This window comes from Rhizoctonia solani, chromosome 11, assembly GCF_016906535.1.
Source record: "Rhizoctonia solani chromosome 11, complete sequence".
Classification (NCBI taxonomy): domain Eukaryota; kingdom Fungi; phylum Basidiomycota; class Agaricomycetes; order Cantharellales; family Ceratobasidiaceae; genus Rhizoctonia; species Rhizoctonia solani.
The window spans coordinates 972411-988705 of record NC_057380.1 but is presented as its reverse complement, the minus strand read 5'-3'; the positions used below and the strand labels follow the sequence as shown (position 1 = coordinate 988705).

The 16295-nt window shown below is 48.0% G+C and overlaps 3 protein-coding genes across 3 annotated transcripts; 1 reads left to right on the top strand and 2 right to left on the bottom strand.

Moving 5' to 3' along the window:
• Nucleotides 1–6256: 6256 nt before the first annotated feature.
• RhiXN_10344 (uncharacterized protein) lies at nt 6257–6979 on the bottom strand (the record flags this gene model as incomplete). Its single annotated transcript, XM_043330160.1, has 2 exons — nt 6257–6626; nt 6678–6979. 2 exons carry the CDS (start codon nt 6977–6979, stop codon nt 6257–6259), a joined length of 672 nt encoding a protein of 223 aa, XP_043184257.1.
• Nucleotides 6980–11642: 4663 nt separating this feature from the next.
• On the top strand, nt 11643–13301 carry RhiXN_10343 (CVNH domain protein; the record flags this gene model as incomplete). Its single annotated transcript, XM_043330159.1, has 3 exons — nt 11643–11975; nt 12445–12919; nt 12982–13301. 3 exons carry the CDS (start codon nt 11643–11645, stop codon nt 13299–13301), a joined length of 1128 nt encoding a protein of 375 aa, XP_043184256.1.
• A 2402-nt stretch (nt 13302–15703) lies between these two features.
• On the bottom strand, nt 15704–16295 carry RhiXN_10342 (FKBP-type peptidyl-prolyl cis-trans isomerase; the record flags this gene model as incomplete). Its single annotated transcript, XM_043330158.1, has 4 exons — nt 15704–15807; nt 15860–15912; nt 15967–16085; nt 16143–16295. The coding sequence occupies 4 exons, from the start codon at nt 16293–16295 to the stop codon at nt 15704–15706; spliced, it is 429 nt and encodes a 142-aa protein (XP_043184255.1).

Sequence of the window (16295 nt, the reverse complement as noted above, 5' to 3'; positions counted from 1 at the left end):
GATCTTTCCTATTCATCCCACTCTTGTCCCGCCATGTTCCACCCCAGAAACCGCAATCGGAGACTTGCGCGCAGATGCCGAGTTTTATCAACTCAAAGAGCTTGTCAACTTATGCAGATCAAAAGAGGCACCCAAATCTGCGCCAACAGTTCGCTTTACATCTAGCCAAATCGCGGTTATCACTGGCTACTTCAACTCAACGGCCGACGGGATCGCACCTTGTGAGTGAATCAAATTGATCGTTGAACTCCAGACTGATTCGGGTTTAGCCGAGAGTTTTGAGCAATACATCTCACGATTTTATCCAACACTTTTAAGCGAAGAGCGCTACAATGCTGCGTCGACTGGTATGCTTACCTTGGCTTCTGCGGCTCCCTCGCAACTGTCTCGGTTCCTGATCGTAAACGGTTGGTCAGAACGCATCGTCCGCGCAGTAGTGAAAAGGGACATGAGCTCTGTTGAGCGTTGGGAGCTGCTAGGCTGGAAGAGGGACGTGTCAACACCAGGTGTGCGACATGTTATTCTCTTTGTGAAGATTTGGACTGCCCCTGGGTTTGCAATCAACTGAACAAGGCACGGGCTGGCCGTGACCTGTCTATATGTATAACTAGGCTTGTGTGTCAACTTTGGATGAAGTATAAAATGGCTAGAATTCAGTTTGGCATATGAATACAAGTAAAGTCGCTCATCGTAAGGGTTATCATAAGTATTCGTGAATTATGACGCCATCCGTGCCTTAAATCCAGCTTTGAGACACCACTAGATCCTTCCACACTCTCGGTACGCCACCTGTACGGATCGGACAAGGTCGTGGACACCAAGAAGATGACGTTCGTCGCCCAGCTCATTGCCGCGGACAACACCGCCAACGGCAAGCTGGTCGAGATGAGGCGCCCGTATGTCCAGGACGGCAAAGTGATCCAGAACACCAAGTCGACGATCCCGGGTCTGACGCAGTACGACTCGATCACGGACTCGTTCTGCGCAGCGCAAAAGCCGGTGTTTGGGGACATAAACGTGTACACGTAAAAGGGCGGGATGGCCTTTTGGTGCATAGACCCTCCTTGGATCACCGATTTTGATTTTCACTTCTGTGCGGCCAGTAACTTGTCATCCACCCATTCATTCCTCACATATACTGGTGCGCAGCCAATATCACCATATAATGAAACGCGGGATGTATACATCGTGCTGCTGTATACTCGATGTATGGTCTTTCGGAGGATCTTGGGTCTTTGACAACGATTGACATGCCCCGCATCTCCCGCTTTACTCGGGCGTCCACTTCCATGTATGCATATATACCTCTTGAGAGTCTGCGATTGATACGCTCGCTCGGAATGGCTAAATAAAGGCGTAATTTTGCCAAATCATTCGCAATTGTGACAGGTGAGCCGCAGCGCGCGGAGGACTCACATGCGATACTTGACCGAAGAACGGAGATCCCTAGTCACGTGAGCCACCATACACGACTCCGCTCCTACCACCCAGTTTATGTACTGAGCACGATACACATACATGACGTCGCATTTAGAACCCACCCACCATAACACAATCTACACGAGTTACCGTTCATAGTTCTCTGCCATCCCGAGTCTTCGATCCGGACGGTCGCAGCCTTGGGTGGCCCGGCCGACACCTCGGACCGTCTTGGCGGCCCCGGGCTCTCCCACTCGTACCGCGTCGAGAACCAATGATCGCATATATGTAGACACTCGTATTCAATTGGATACATACATTGGCTCATACCAAGACTAGGTCGGAGGGTAGGTTAAGTACATTATTTTTGTCAGTATCAACCAATAACTGATGTGTAATACACTGATATTATTATAGAATGTATGTTTGGTGCTGTCCTATAAATCTTCATACTGGGTTCCTATAACTTCATATTCTTATAAATGTGATTGCTTTTGTCTCGTGTAAATATTAACTTTGAATTTGGCCCACTTGACTGGTGTTCTTCACCCATAAGCCGAGGTGCCTTGCGCTGACACCTTGTATATACAATATTCCTTTCTGATATCAAGAATGGATAAACCAGAGTCAAGTAGGACACCCATTCTCATATGCCTATGCAGTGATACATTTTAATCTGTCAAGATAATGCACATGTACCAAGAACTACAGGATGATGTTGTCAAATTAATGCTGTCTACTCCACGTCGCTCTGAACAATCGGGCCGGGGAATGAAGCTACCAACTATATGGGTGCGCCGTCTCCAATGAGGTAGCGATAGATACCCAATTCTTCGGTTCCATTTCAGCATTAAATATCAAGGGACCAAAATCACACCGGGCCCTGCCCGACAGCTCAAACTCGTGTGGTACTTTAGAATATCGCGTTAATATTGATGTCTGGTAGGCCTGACTTTGGGACAAAAGTAGTTCTTCACATCATCAATGGAGGATTATCAAGAGCGGAGAAACCAACTATTATCTGATAATGTCGTGACACTTCAATTTTGTACTTAGTATTCAACGTAGAATATTATCACACTCGGGGCAAAACCATATGCTGACTCCCTACGAACAAAGACGCGTTCTTGTTTTCGCTCACCTCACGTACTCAACCCATTGCAATTTAAGGTTGAATCCTTTGGTTTTCATTGGAGTCCTGTCGGGAATGCTCCCTGTGAGGGTCGCGCAAGCGACCCAGCACATGACTATCTCAATTCAAACGTTTCATCTCATAACTCACTGTCGATCGTTATTTCATTATCTCTACTACATGGACAAACAACACTCGTTATTCTATACATACCCGTTTCCTCATGTACTTAGTCCTCAGAACTCATCCGAATACGAGAACTTCAGCTAGTCTACGCGAACTCCTAAGCTCCGACCAAGCCGTACCCTTCTCCCCGTTCGAATCGACCACTCTCTCCTCACACTCCCGCTGTGGCATCCGGGCGCAACGTGATGTGTGACGCCTAGATTGACGTTCCTCATGAAGAAAAACTCCCGGACCTGCTGAACAATAATATGAGCATCCAAGTTCAAGGTTTGAGTCCCACACTTTCAGTCGGTCTGGTTCAACACACCGAGGTATTAGTCCTTAAAGCTGTGTTCTCCTGAACTGGTCGAAACTGTCCGATAACGGTGCCAGAGCGCACGTGTTGTCGACGAGGCAGATTTCTTTCATCAGGCCTGGGCCATACTAGCAAAAGTGATTTACCGGTACCGGGACAGGACCTCCGCGAAGATGTGCGTCATATCCTCAGGGTTGGCAATATGACTATAAAGATCCAATACATTTTGTTCGAGTTAGTACTTTTGGGGAAACGTGCCGGTGCCCCCTAAATCAGTAGTAGGATTTGGCCGAGAATTAGCCTTTTATAGTAATATCAGTGAATTGAATAATCTACTGCGCTCATTGTATGGGAGGTTGCAATGGCATATCCGGGATTGCGAGCCTGGTAGTGTCAGCATCACAACGGAAACGTCTATTCCCTACGAATGTTTGAATTGGACCATATTTTGTATTTATCCCGAGCGTTCCGAAATGGCTAGGCCCCTCTTATCCAATGCCGAACCAAGGTCTCATCTCGAGGTGTCAAATAAGGCCTGAGATCTTTGCTCGTCGAAGCAGGGTATGGTGATTTACACTATACCAGGACCTATTCGCCGCTCTCAACCAGGCTGAAATATAGTCATCCTGGGAACGGACCTGGATTTAAGGCTACTTGTATCTTGAAAATCGCACACAAGACACTAACGGATACCGGTCAATAGTGGCAGTATATCGCCACGTGAAGAAAATGTCCATCTGCGAGACTCTATGTCAAACGAGGTCTGGTTTTCATATTATAAATGTGCATATTCTCGCTTTCCTGGCTATATGATTTGTATCTCGTATCATTGCCCGCTTACTTGCGAGGTACCCTCTCTATTCCTTCAATTTGACACCGAGATATCCGTCCAATAAAAGACTTCAACAGACACACCTCGTCAATAACCCAAGTCTATTTCTAAACTGACACCCCATGACGATCCCAACTATTCCATGACGCAACCATACCGCACAACACGCAAGATAGAAACCCGGATCCCACAAGCATCCTACGACAAAGACGGCCGACAGATCAGACAAGCGACGTCAAGGGCTCCGGGCCATCTCTCCGAACCGGCAAGATATATGACATCGAGCCGGGTTGGCAGGACTACGACAGCAAGGCGTACCGAATCAAGAAGGAACTCCACACACCCAGAGATCAAGCGTGCGAAGGTTCTGTCTGACTAGCGCGACCTGGTTCTTTGATCTTTCGATTACAGTTGCTCATCGTGTGCGAAATGAATTTCAAACAGTGGACAGAGTTGCTGGCTCGTGTTGCGATAGTGCGACTCTTCCCTTGACCGCAGCTAGTATTCTTGAGCGTAACCGCCGGCAAGCTCAAGGTGCGCCTGTTCTGTATCCCACGCGCCACCTACTCGGAGACGACGCCACCTCTTTTGGGGGAACGAATTGTTCGTGATCAAGTATGATCATCACTGCATGTTCTTAGCGCTAGCACTATCACAAGAACCAAGCCCACCTCGAACGCGTCGATGCTCCCAGTCAGAACCTTGGCCACCCAACTCGATCCCTACAAACTCGCCGATCCACGACCGAGTGAGTTCTGCCCGCGCTAGCGTTGCAAGTGCAATGACACAAGTTGATTCAAATGGCCTACGAACCTGGGGGAGTTCATAAGGTTGTTATTATTGACGATGTTATTCCTGCCCCTCCCGGATTCCGCGCAAAGGCCTAGGACGCACAGCACAAACTCTCGGGGCTCGTCCTTTGTCCCAGCACGAATACATCTCAGAAGTCTCCTCCTCATTCCTGAATCACATATACATACGCATACACCCAAATCAGTCCACGGTTCTCAAAAACACACTTCTACCCTATCTTTTCGAATTTCGCACAACTCGGGTCGACCGCAACTGCACCTAGTTTTCGCATCACGATCAAAAGCTCCGTGGTAGTTCCGGAAATCTGATATCGATATGACTCGGTCTCCACGTTGTCGACGTTCTCGGTGTGTATTTTCCGGTGTGTAGGGTGGCGAAGGGGAAGGGAGGGGGGGGGGGTTGCTTGGGGAACCAAGTGTGTTGTATGCATTTTGCCCCAGGCGCGGTTTGTATTGACGCTGTGTTCCACGGTGTATATTCACGATAAGCTCCATACGCCCGTAGTTGATATTCACCTCACTCCGAGTCTATCACCTCACTCCAAGCCCATCACCACCAACCCCCGACTTGTAAACTCTATCAAAAGGCAAACCGATCACAACTCCGCGCACACATGGGTGGATACAACTTGGAAACCGAGAGAACGCCAAGTGAATAGCGGATAGGTGTTTCGCTCCGTCCTCGTAGCTCGAGCGTACCGGATGACTATACTTGTCCTGGGTTGTCCCCTGTATACAAATTTATTGACACGGCTCCACGGTTACGGTTCTAGGTCGGCCAGCGATGGAGTAGACTAAATTGGGTCGTGGTGTATATGCCAAAGCGGATGGTTCAAGGCAAGCACTTGTTATCCGAAACACTGAGAGATCGTCGACAACACAAATATCGACCAGAGATCGACACGACGGCCCAAAGAAGACATAACCCCCCAGTATATCTCAACCTTTGGATCGACTCCACGTTTCTATTTCCAAACGAGCCGAGCATCTCCATATGGATGACATCACGCACTGTTTTTTACCAACACAAACACGTACACACATAGATATATTAGTCAAAAATGAGATATGTATATATATGGTTAAACACTTAAAGGTACAGGGAATCGAATTGTGAGTGAGTGGTATTACATACATGGATATAGAGAATGAGTATGCGTATGAAAGGTGTGAATGGCAGGGATGCATAGTGGGGTGGGAAGACGAGAAGAGTGATCGGCGCAAACGAATCCGTCACTCCACTACTCGGCAGTCCAGGACGAGCTGGGGATCGAACGCATAGGGTGGGGGCCAACCGACCGAGGCCAAAAAAAAAAAGGACAAAAATTATTATTCAATACAATAGTTTGGGACAACGCAATGACGAGGACTAGGAGAGCGCTTGAGAATTGTGTTTGTGTGTGTGACGTGGTCAAGATTTTTGGTACGTAAGTTGGGAGAATCGCCGAGTGGATGGGGAGGGTATGAACAAGTACGATATCCAGTTTATGCAAATAAAGAGAAAAGAGAAAACGAGGGGCGATCCAGCACTTGGATCGGCAGAGTGGTTGGGATGAGAGGGCAAAGGGGATTGAAGTGGGTCATCCGAGTGGCCAGGCGACTTCTCGTTTTGCGGACTGGTGGGGCGGGGGCTGGGGATAGGCATGGTGTCTGTCTGCCACTCCAGAGCGGTCGCGGGAGGGGGTGGCCGAGTCGGTGGGGAGTAAGCGCCTGGGGATTGTGATGTGCAACGTAACGCCGTCAAAGCCAGCGCGAATCCTGCCCATCTCAGCGTCCCATCCAAAGGTAATCCGGCGCTCAAAGTGTGCTGGTTGGGGGGGATTGGGGATGAGTGCGGGATCGAGGCTGAGGGGTGCGGGCTCGATGGTGTCCCATCTGTCGGCGGTGATGACCAATAGACGGCCGCGGCGGGTGGCGACAGTGATGGAGGAATGGTCGAAATGGGGCATGCTAGGAAACGGTCATTATCAGTGTTCAAGAGAGTGTGTGTGTGGGACGCACCGACAGCTGAGAAGATACTTGTCGGGAAAGATGTCGACGCTGACACTGGGTCTGGCGTCACCGCGTGGCTCGCACGAAGGCAAGAACGGGTATGCATAGGGGCGGGCCGAGGGAGAGCTCGGGGGCGTGTGGATATGGGGTGGGTCCGGCGGGGGCGGGCCAATCAGCGTCGGGGTCGGGGTGGGCAGCGACGAGGCCAGTCCCCCGGACACGCTTGGGCGGTCCCTGGGGGAGTCGAGGGAGGCATGTCGCTTGCCCCAGGATGGCTGTCTCGTCGGTGTCGGGCGATGGGTCGTCTGCATGTCCCGCGACGAAAACGAGGAACGTGCGGTAGAGGGGAATGCACAAGCGCTGGCGTGGCGGGTCTGCTCGTCGACACTGCACTCGTGTCTTCCATGGGACTGGTGGTGGCGGAAAACAGACTCTAATCGAAACACCGACCTCCCCCCCGCTTGTCTTGCTAATCCGTCCCTCTTTTGCCTTGTCTAGCCGCCGGTACGCTTGACGTCACTCGTCACGTGTTTCTTGCGCGGATCGGCCCGCCCTCGTCCCTTCCTGTCCAGCCAAATCTCCGGCCACAACTCGCCGGTGCATATACCCTCGACGTCGGACCCGTCTGCCACGAATCGTGTCGTGCCACCAATCAACCTCAACGTGCCTGGCCAACTGCGGGGGACGACATGAAAAAAAAAATGAAAACTTCCCGCTTGATTACCGTACGCTCCGACGAGGCAAGGATCTGCAACGCACACACCGCTCAATCGAGGATGCGTAGCGAAACCCCTTCTGTATCCCTTGTTTGCTCTCTTCCCCCTCGTTCTTTCAGGGACACCATATGACCGATAGTCCCCGCACAAGCCCACCCCTCGCCATTGCACCGAACAAGGTTTTCATTCTCATCCCACAGCGACGCAAAACTCGCTTCAGCCTGGATAGAGTGTACCGCACAGGGTTCGAGAAACAGCATTGTGCCACAATCAGCCGTGGCGATGTGAATAATAGGCGACATGATTCCGGCGGTTGCCGAAGTATCCTAGGGGTGTATGTTATACGACCATTACTACTACAACTAATACATTCGGTCGTCCTCGTATTTTAACTCGGTCGTCACTCAAGCTCGTCATCAACTGGGCGTTGCGCTAGCCGCAAGCCAACTCGCTACCAATACGTATACGCCAACGCCAGCCCCGATCTATCAACCCTCCCAGTCTTGCCCAATCCATCACAATATCGCCGTTCACCACCGGTAAACCCGGCCCATCCTTTTCTCCACGCACAATACCACAATAATGCACTCTTATAATTCCGGGCCCGTTCGTTCGTCTCTCATACAATACCACACCGGCTTCATTGTCCGGACTCGGATACCAGCGCCGGGTAGGGAAAAAGAGTCAGACAACCACCCAAAACAACACTCTATGTCCCGATCCAGAATAATCAGTGGCAGTCCACGGATACCCCGGATACCCACGCACAACAGTACACTTCCCAACCAAGTCGGGGTCCGAACCTGAAGCACCCAAATCCAAAGCTACGATCCACTACTCTTTTTCACAATCTCACCGGACGGAGGGGGGGGGGCGCAACGCAGTTTAACATTTGAAAAACAGAGAGAAAGAAGAGCCTAATGGGAGCGGCGCAAACTTACTCCCATTCCCAGGCAACACGGCGCGTATACAGCCTGGCGCAACCAAAGTCGGAAACCACGTTCCGAAAGGGATAATATCGATAGGGTGTGCCATGCAGGGCTGAAAACAGGCTTGTGGGTTGCGCGTTTGGGGGGTCTCGTATGACGGACGAGTGGAGTGGGAGTCTTCTCATGGTGGAGCGAGTGTGGAGCTTACTTGATTGTGTGGAGCGGGGTGATTAAATGGGTAGCGCGTCGTATTAAGAAGCGATCCGCGTGCTATAGGATTGTATTTAGAATAGATATCATACCTCGGAGTCACTTTAATAATTCATATTCGGCATGTACTCCTCTCTCTCACACAGTCGGTTCTGTTCGACTTGTTTGCATATTTCATGACTTGGGAATGTACTCTCTGTCAAAAACGAAAAAACCAAAGAGCATTAATCGCGCATATACCAAAAGTCTCGGCTTCTGCTCGTGATATGCAGCAGTGTCCGCGTTCTTTGTTCAAGGTTCATTCGTTTTGAAACAAGTGGTTTCTGTGACATCGGTAGTACGAAATGGTTCGAGTCGTTGAGTATCCTGTGACGGGTTGTCCCCATCCGATCGATCTGGGCTCAATGGAGAGCAATCGGACCAGTTTTATGCTTCGGCTCGTACTTCTTTCATTAAATAGAATCTGCTTGCGTCACATTGTTGTTATTTAGGGTTCGAGTTGGCCCTGCGAGAGCACACACAGAAGGGAGCAGAACAAAGGATCGGTTGTGTACCCGCTGCACAAGATTCAAATACCACTACAAAGAGTAAGAAGCAAGTTGGCATATTAATTGCTAGTCAATATACTTCAACAGCACACATTGCTACGGAGAAAATGACTTTCGAGACACGGGAGTGAGACTTGGAAGTCTTAGTACTCTGTTTCATTTGGGGATAAGACTACGGAATGAATACTCATTCCCCAAAGACGATGGGTCGATTTGGCCACCTGGTCGGTTATACCCAGTGGCGTTGGGGTGGGACGGTTTCATAATGAGCTTAATCCTAGACGGTCCGTTCCTGTGGTCAATTTCCTTCTACTTGGTAGTGGTATCTCTGTCCTTTTCAACACAACTCCTTTCGGAATCAGTCCGGAAATCGGAACAACGCTCATGAGTAAGTCTCAAGCCTCATGGTATCAGCATTATGACCGATTCTTGTGAAATGTTCAGACGTAGAGGTCTCATCATGTTGACTGCTTGCTCACGCGGTTTGATTGCTAGTTTGGCTACCGCAAGTAGGTGAGATGTCTGGGTAGTTTACGAGTCGGTCGTACTGGTATTTATGTTTAAACTTTCAGAACCTATTTATTTGTCCAAACAACTAAAGGCGAGAAATCCACTAAAGAGTGTGAGAGCCACTGCTAGGCCCGCTGTATCTTGTGTCATGAATAGCGCGATTTATACGCATGTTCAACATGGGATGGTTCCCCTTGAAATGGAAACGCTATTGATATATTAGTGCCCCCCCAAGAGTATTTCGCAAACATTTTGTTGATTTCTTCGCTATAACACTCGAATTAGATCTATATGTATTATCAAGAGCTCTACAACTTCTACTAATGCATGTGGATCTAACTCGAGCGTTGTGGAGAACAATACCTTTTCGGAACACTTGATACATTTGAGTCATTATTATTACCCACTCAACAGCAAGCTTGACTGCGTGGTTTCACATCAGATAAATTTATACATGGCAAAAGCATCGTAAATATGAACCAAGATGCAATGGGGTAAGATAGTCTTTAGCCCCGAATGGGTAGATGACTTTCCGCAACAGCTAAAATAATTATAAATTCAAAGTACCTTACTATTGGGATAGAGCAATTACAGTGCAGAGCAATCGGTTACCGATAGACGATAACGTCGCCAACGTAAAAGGATGGAACAACTTGGTCGTAGCTCTTTCGAATTCGTGTACAGTGAGTCACCCGCTAAACGAAATCGGCCTTCCAGATCTTCCGAAGGAATGCAAGTAACTATGGTATTCTGTTACTATTGTTAAATTCTACATGTACATCTATATCTTTTGAAAACAGTCTGAGACGTGAGCCGGGCCCCCCGAGACATAAGTACAACTCACGGATCGAGTAGGCCATCTGCGCTCGACATCTTAGTGAAAGAAGAGAAGGGCGGAAAGAAGAAAAAAACATCGATCGCGTTGCTCGACACGTCCGTCGGCTAGACGCGATCGATGTTCGCAATTGCTCGGGTGAGGTAGCGAACATATAATCTCGTAAGCGCCGGCTTCCTAGGCGCGGTCTGGCCGTACGGCTCTGCGGGCTACGTCGCACCACCTGGGTTCCCTAGCGCGGCTCGGGGCGTCTCCACTCGTCGGTTTGCACCAGCATCGTGGAAACAGGTCAGCCCATGTAGGTACACTCACATATATGGGCATATCTTGGAGGCAAGAGGACTTGGGCTCAGTACGAAGACCTAGTTGATACCATACGGTTTCTATGGACTATGTTCCGCGCTGGTTCTTCGGTAGTTACTCGACAGGGTGAACATTATAGACGAATGATGGACGTTTCCACCTCTTGATCAGTACTGGTGGTTTTTCAAGCTGTAAATTCATGGGAATTCTTTTGCGGATCGGGGTGATAATCCTGTCCCAAGTGCTATGCTATACCTAATTCGCCAACACATATACGAGTACTCGTTACAAGTAGCGTCGATTTGTCACACCCAACTAGGTTGTGTATTGCATTGTCTGGGAGGTACCTGCGACTGGAGTTCATTCTTTGCAGGGAAGCATCACGTAACTCTCGTAAACTTTCGTGAACCACCCAATTCACTCATCAATTCTAGGCGTGCGTCGGAACAAATGGATTGGTTAGCGGAAGCATTAGGCATTATGCGTTCTCTTATTGATACATTAAATTCTCGGTTATCAAGGTAGCGATATGATCATACGGGGTGATTGCTCCATGCACATAAAGGAGCAATCAATCATTTACGTGAACTGATCAGCAGATTGGTCTTGGGTTTACGTATATCCCTATAATGGTCAGATAGCCTTACTACAGCCATGCATGCACTCACGTACGCGTCGCCCGAACCACACATTTACTGACGAACAATCACGCAACTATGTACTTGGCACAAAGCAAAAGTTGGTTTCCACGCACAGGTAAGTGTATTTGCACCTGGTATGCAACCGGCCACTATCGGCGCCCGTTGCATACACGCCGGGTCTCCATCCGCAAAGCTAGGCTATATAATCCAAGGGCTACACTTCTTTTCGTACCAGACTCTATCACTCCACCCCATTCCACTACAGCTCCTCTAAACTCCATCATGTCATTCGCAGAATCCGCAAATCCTGCAACCATCCAGCTTGCCGATGGACATTACCTGGTAGCTGAGCTCCAAGACTCGGAAGGCAACTGGCACCAATCTTCAATCGACCTCGACCGTTTCATTGGAAACATTGATGGGAAGCTTACTTGGGGCGAAGTTGACTTTTCTCAGTCGACAAAAAATGTCTGGCTTGACACAACCTTCGCCCCATCGTTGATTTTACTAAAGGGCGAGGGCCGATGTGAAGGCGACGAATCTTATGCTGAAGAGGATGCACTCAATCTAAATGAATTTATCCAAAACGTTGAGGGCGAATTCCAGTACTCGGGCGTATGTACCTCAAGTTTCACTTATTACACAACATTTACTAATGGTTCTTGTCTCCCCTCGATCAGTGAATAAGAGGAAATGAGATCCGAGATTGATACCTCTCTTACTTATGGGATTGATGCGGCTCGTGTACAAGGACATGTATTTTGGGGCCAGATGGTGTAAGATTCAATATACCATTTCCGAGGTGTACCATTGGCTAGAATAAGAGTCGGATAAGAATTTATGGGTTAAAACAGCGAGCCAAAACCATCCCAAATATCTCAAGAAGACATCTCTCGTCCTATCGCAAATGTATGAAACCGGGCCCTTAGTATACGAATACTTGAGTGAATATTTATAAAATTACATATAACAGGACATAAAGATCGTTCATACAATCATTAACATAATTTGAACAATGGCAAGATCGCTCGAAGAGCGAAATCTTGGCGTTTTCACTGGGTGATTTGGTAATTTAACTAAAAAGGAAGGCGCTCCCGTCAGCGGAAGGGCTTCAACCCGCCACCACGTGTACCCGGGAATCACAACACGCGTGCCTCTATCCGATGAACGACACCTACATTATCACCATCGTGGTACAGAATTCTCGCTTCACAAATCCCAGATCGAGTTCGATGGTCCCAATTACTTTACTTTCTATTTTCTGGCAAACTCTAAACAACGCCGGATCGAGCTACATCGGGACCCCGGCTTGTTTCGTATTATTGTGTCCTACTTGAGTGGATACAATATTTTCCCTCTGGACGAAAGGTCTATCCCACCAACGATGACTTCTGAGACAGTGCTGCAGAACCTGCGCGCGGACGCGGTGTTCTACCAGCTCAGCGGACTGGTCTGTGCTTGTGATGAGTTCATCGAACAGCAACGCATCAAACAAACACCTCAAAATCAGTATCTAGTCCTAGGGAACGTGTACAGATGTCATTTTAGTGTGGAGTTCGGTATGTCCGTTACGCCCCCCCCCCCAGGTGGTACTAACTTGGACTCGCGTTTTTTTTTCCAGACGAACTTCAGACAAACACAGAGCCAGCCTCTAGTTGGAGGCTCCACGCTAATAAGGATATTCTGTCCAAGACCCCATTTGATGATATGATCACGGTTGAATCAATGTTGGATGAGGGAATTGACGGCCTGCAAGCGATTGCCAAGGTCGAAGGTTTTACGACCCATACACTGGGAGAATTCGATCCTCGTAGGTGGAAGCTAGTTGGTTGGCATATTGACGAATCTAGGTTCGGGGGAGATGACGAGAACTTCGACTGGGACCTTCATGATATTGATTACCGACTGTTGATTGTCCTTGAGGATTTAAAAGCAGAGTAGGATTCTGTGGGTTTACCGAGAAGTCATAATTAGCCAAACGCACATACCTTCAGTATATAAATTAGGCAAATTTTGTACATAATTATTTAATCATAGGACCATGAGTTATGTATTCTGCATACTTGTTGCATATTGAATCTCAAGGCGAGGCAGGAAATCGTTAAACCATCCCCTGGACAGTACAAGGTCGATTAATGGTAGACCATATATAACAAACAACCAGAGCCTCTTCTCCACAATAGTTTCATACAGAAGAGCCAACGGTTATCCCAGTTAAGAACTCAGAGGGCCTCAGAACGAGAAAAGCCGTAAACCTGGTGCAGCGTAAGTTGTTTATTTGAAGCTCAGTGGTAAAAACGCAGGAGAAGTTGTAGACGTTGGTCAATCGGAACGACTGGATGTATCTTGCCCAGGAGCTGGAGTGGGTGGTAACCAAATGACAGTCGTACAGAAATTTGACCAGAAGCATATCCAATTGCCAACCAAAAAGGCACGCGTTCCAAGCCTGGACACCAACATCCCTCCACCAATCAGGTTGATTCTAACATGAGCAAATACGCACAGGCCGCGAGTTTGCACTCTTTAGATGCCAAATCGAACTCGATAGCCCACTTCCCGCGACTCTATGATGTACATTTGCCATGTGGCTGTTTGGGGCACGAGCCCCATGATGCTCTTTTATTTAGGAATAGTCAGAGGACCTTGTCGTGTAAGAACGGTTGACGATCAAGGAATAGCAACCGGGTAATATAAATGATATTAATATAGCGAGAGTTATCGCACGATTCACAACCAAGACTATCGAAGATTACGACTCACAGATTTCGGTTATGGGGATGGAGCCCTAAATAAAACCATCACGACTCATACTCCGAGTACGAGGTGTACACCCCATTTGAAAGCTTAAGCATAAATTGACATAGACTTATCTTTCAGATTGCGTAAATTCGTATGGTTCGAGCTAACTAGACTTTCACCGTGCGCATAGGATAATGAAGGCCTTGTTGTGCAATGTTTGCTCGATGATATGAACTAAGCGCCGAAGGTAACCTATGGTGATGTCCAGCTCCCACTACCACACCATTTCTTCTCGTCTCTCTGACTGCCAATGGAATTCAACGAAAAGTATACCGTCTCTATTCAAGGGATAGACTTTACACTAAGCAAGTCTCAAATCGAATTCGACGGCCCTAACTATTTCACAACCTGTTTTTTGGGTGATTTTCGCGAGTCTTCTACACGGCGCGTCGAACTTTCTCGTGATCCTGATCTATTTCGTATTGTTCTATCTTATTTGAGTGGCTACACTGTGCTTCCTCTCAATGAAAGGGTCATTCCTGCAACCATGTCTCAAGAAGCAGCGTTACTAAACCTACGCGCTGATGCGGAGTTTTACCAACTCGATGGGGCCAGGCTTGTGAAGCTTTCATTAACCCCAGGGAGGGTCAGGGATCTCCGAAGAATCGCTATTTAATCCTTGGCAGCAAGTGGTTTGTGGATGACGATGAGTATAGAGGCAAGTTCGAATCACCAATCCATAACCCCTATGATTCTACTTATAATCTTGAAAAGAGGATCTATTGGGGACCGTTCCGTCTGAATCGGACTGGACAACATATGCAAGCAAAGAAAGGCTGAGGCAGCCGCCTTTAAATGATATGAAAACACCCATGTCCGTGAGCGGCTTTGAGGGTCTGCGCGTGACTGCTGTCATGGAACGCGTAGGAGCACGTTCCATTACTGGTTACGACCCGCGTAGGTATCGACTCTTCGGCTGGTCTATGATAGCGGAACACACAGAAATCCAGATACAATGTACATTGCTGGTGGTGTTTGAAGATTTAGAGATGAATTAAGATTTCCCAGGAGGTTCTTGACATATATAGACATATTTCGGTTATTTACTAGGCATAGTATATCTGTACAAGTATTTATCAGGCATTCTTTTGCGAAGTAGATCAGTGCAGAGTTCATATACAAGCATTCGGTATAATAGCATCAAGCAATTACTGCGAATCAGGAGTTTACCCTCTGCTCCTTGAATAGTACGTGGGGCCTGGGAACCAATGTGGTTACCGCCTTTCACTGTAGGCTTGTACATGCGGATGTAGCCAGGATTTCTTGTCGTCTTCGGGTAATTGAATCTGAAATAATATAGTGCGTAAGCCTGTGACTGTTCGTTTATTGCGCATCAATGTCAAAGCCAAGAGAAGCGTGCAGATAACATGAATGCTCAGAGATAATTCAGGATCCTGGAGATGGTGGTAGCCGATATTTATACGCTTATTACCACCTGCTCGTGATATAACAAACCAAGTACTTGATATCAAAACATCTGTGGTGCTACAATCGTAATAGGAAACATGAGCTATCTCCACACTTCAATTACCAGAACCTCTCAATCACAGCTCCTCCTTCCCGGGCTTGCGGTCCTTGATGCCCAATAGTTCTACATCAAATACGAGAGTGGCTCCACCAGGAATGACAGGTGGGAAGCCTTGTTCACCTATAATGAATTATTATCACATTTTAGACTCGCATTATCTGTGTCAACATACCGTATCCGAGTTTGGCAGGGATGGTCAACTTTCGCTTTTCACCAACACACATACTAAAGCGCAAAATGTCAATGAAAAGCAACGCTGCTGGGAAGGACTAGGCTTACTCAAGGAGACCCTGCTCCCAGCCTTGAATAACCTGTCCAGAGCCGATGGTGAAGTCAAACGGCTGATTACGGTCGCGCGACGAATCGAATTTCTTGCCGTCCTTTTGAAGGGTACCAATCTACATGCGTTGATATTAGTCATTGTTTGATATTGCATTAGTATTGATAGTACTTACATAGTGCATACTCAACTTGTCGCCATTGCGCGACCGAATCGGGCATTCCTTAGGTAGGTGATACGCGTCAACGCCGAGAATGTCAGCAGCCTCGTCTGCAAAGGCAGCCGGCAGGAGAGAAAGGAGACCAGCGACAAGATACGATACACGCAT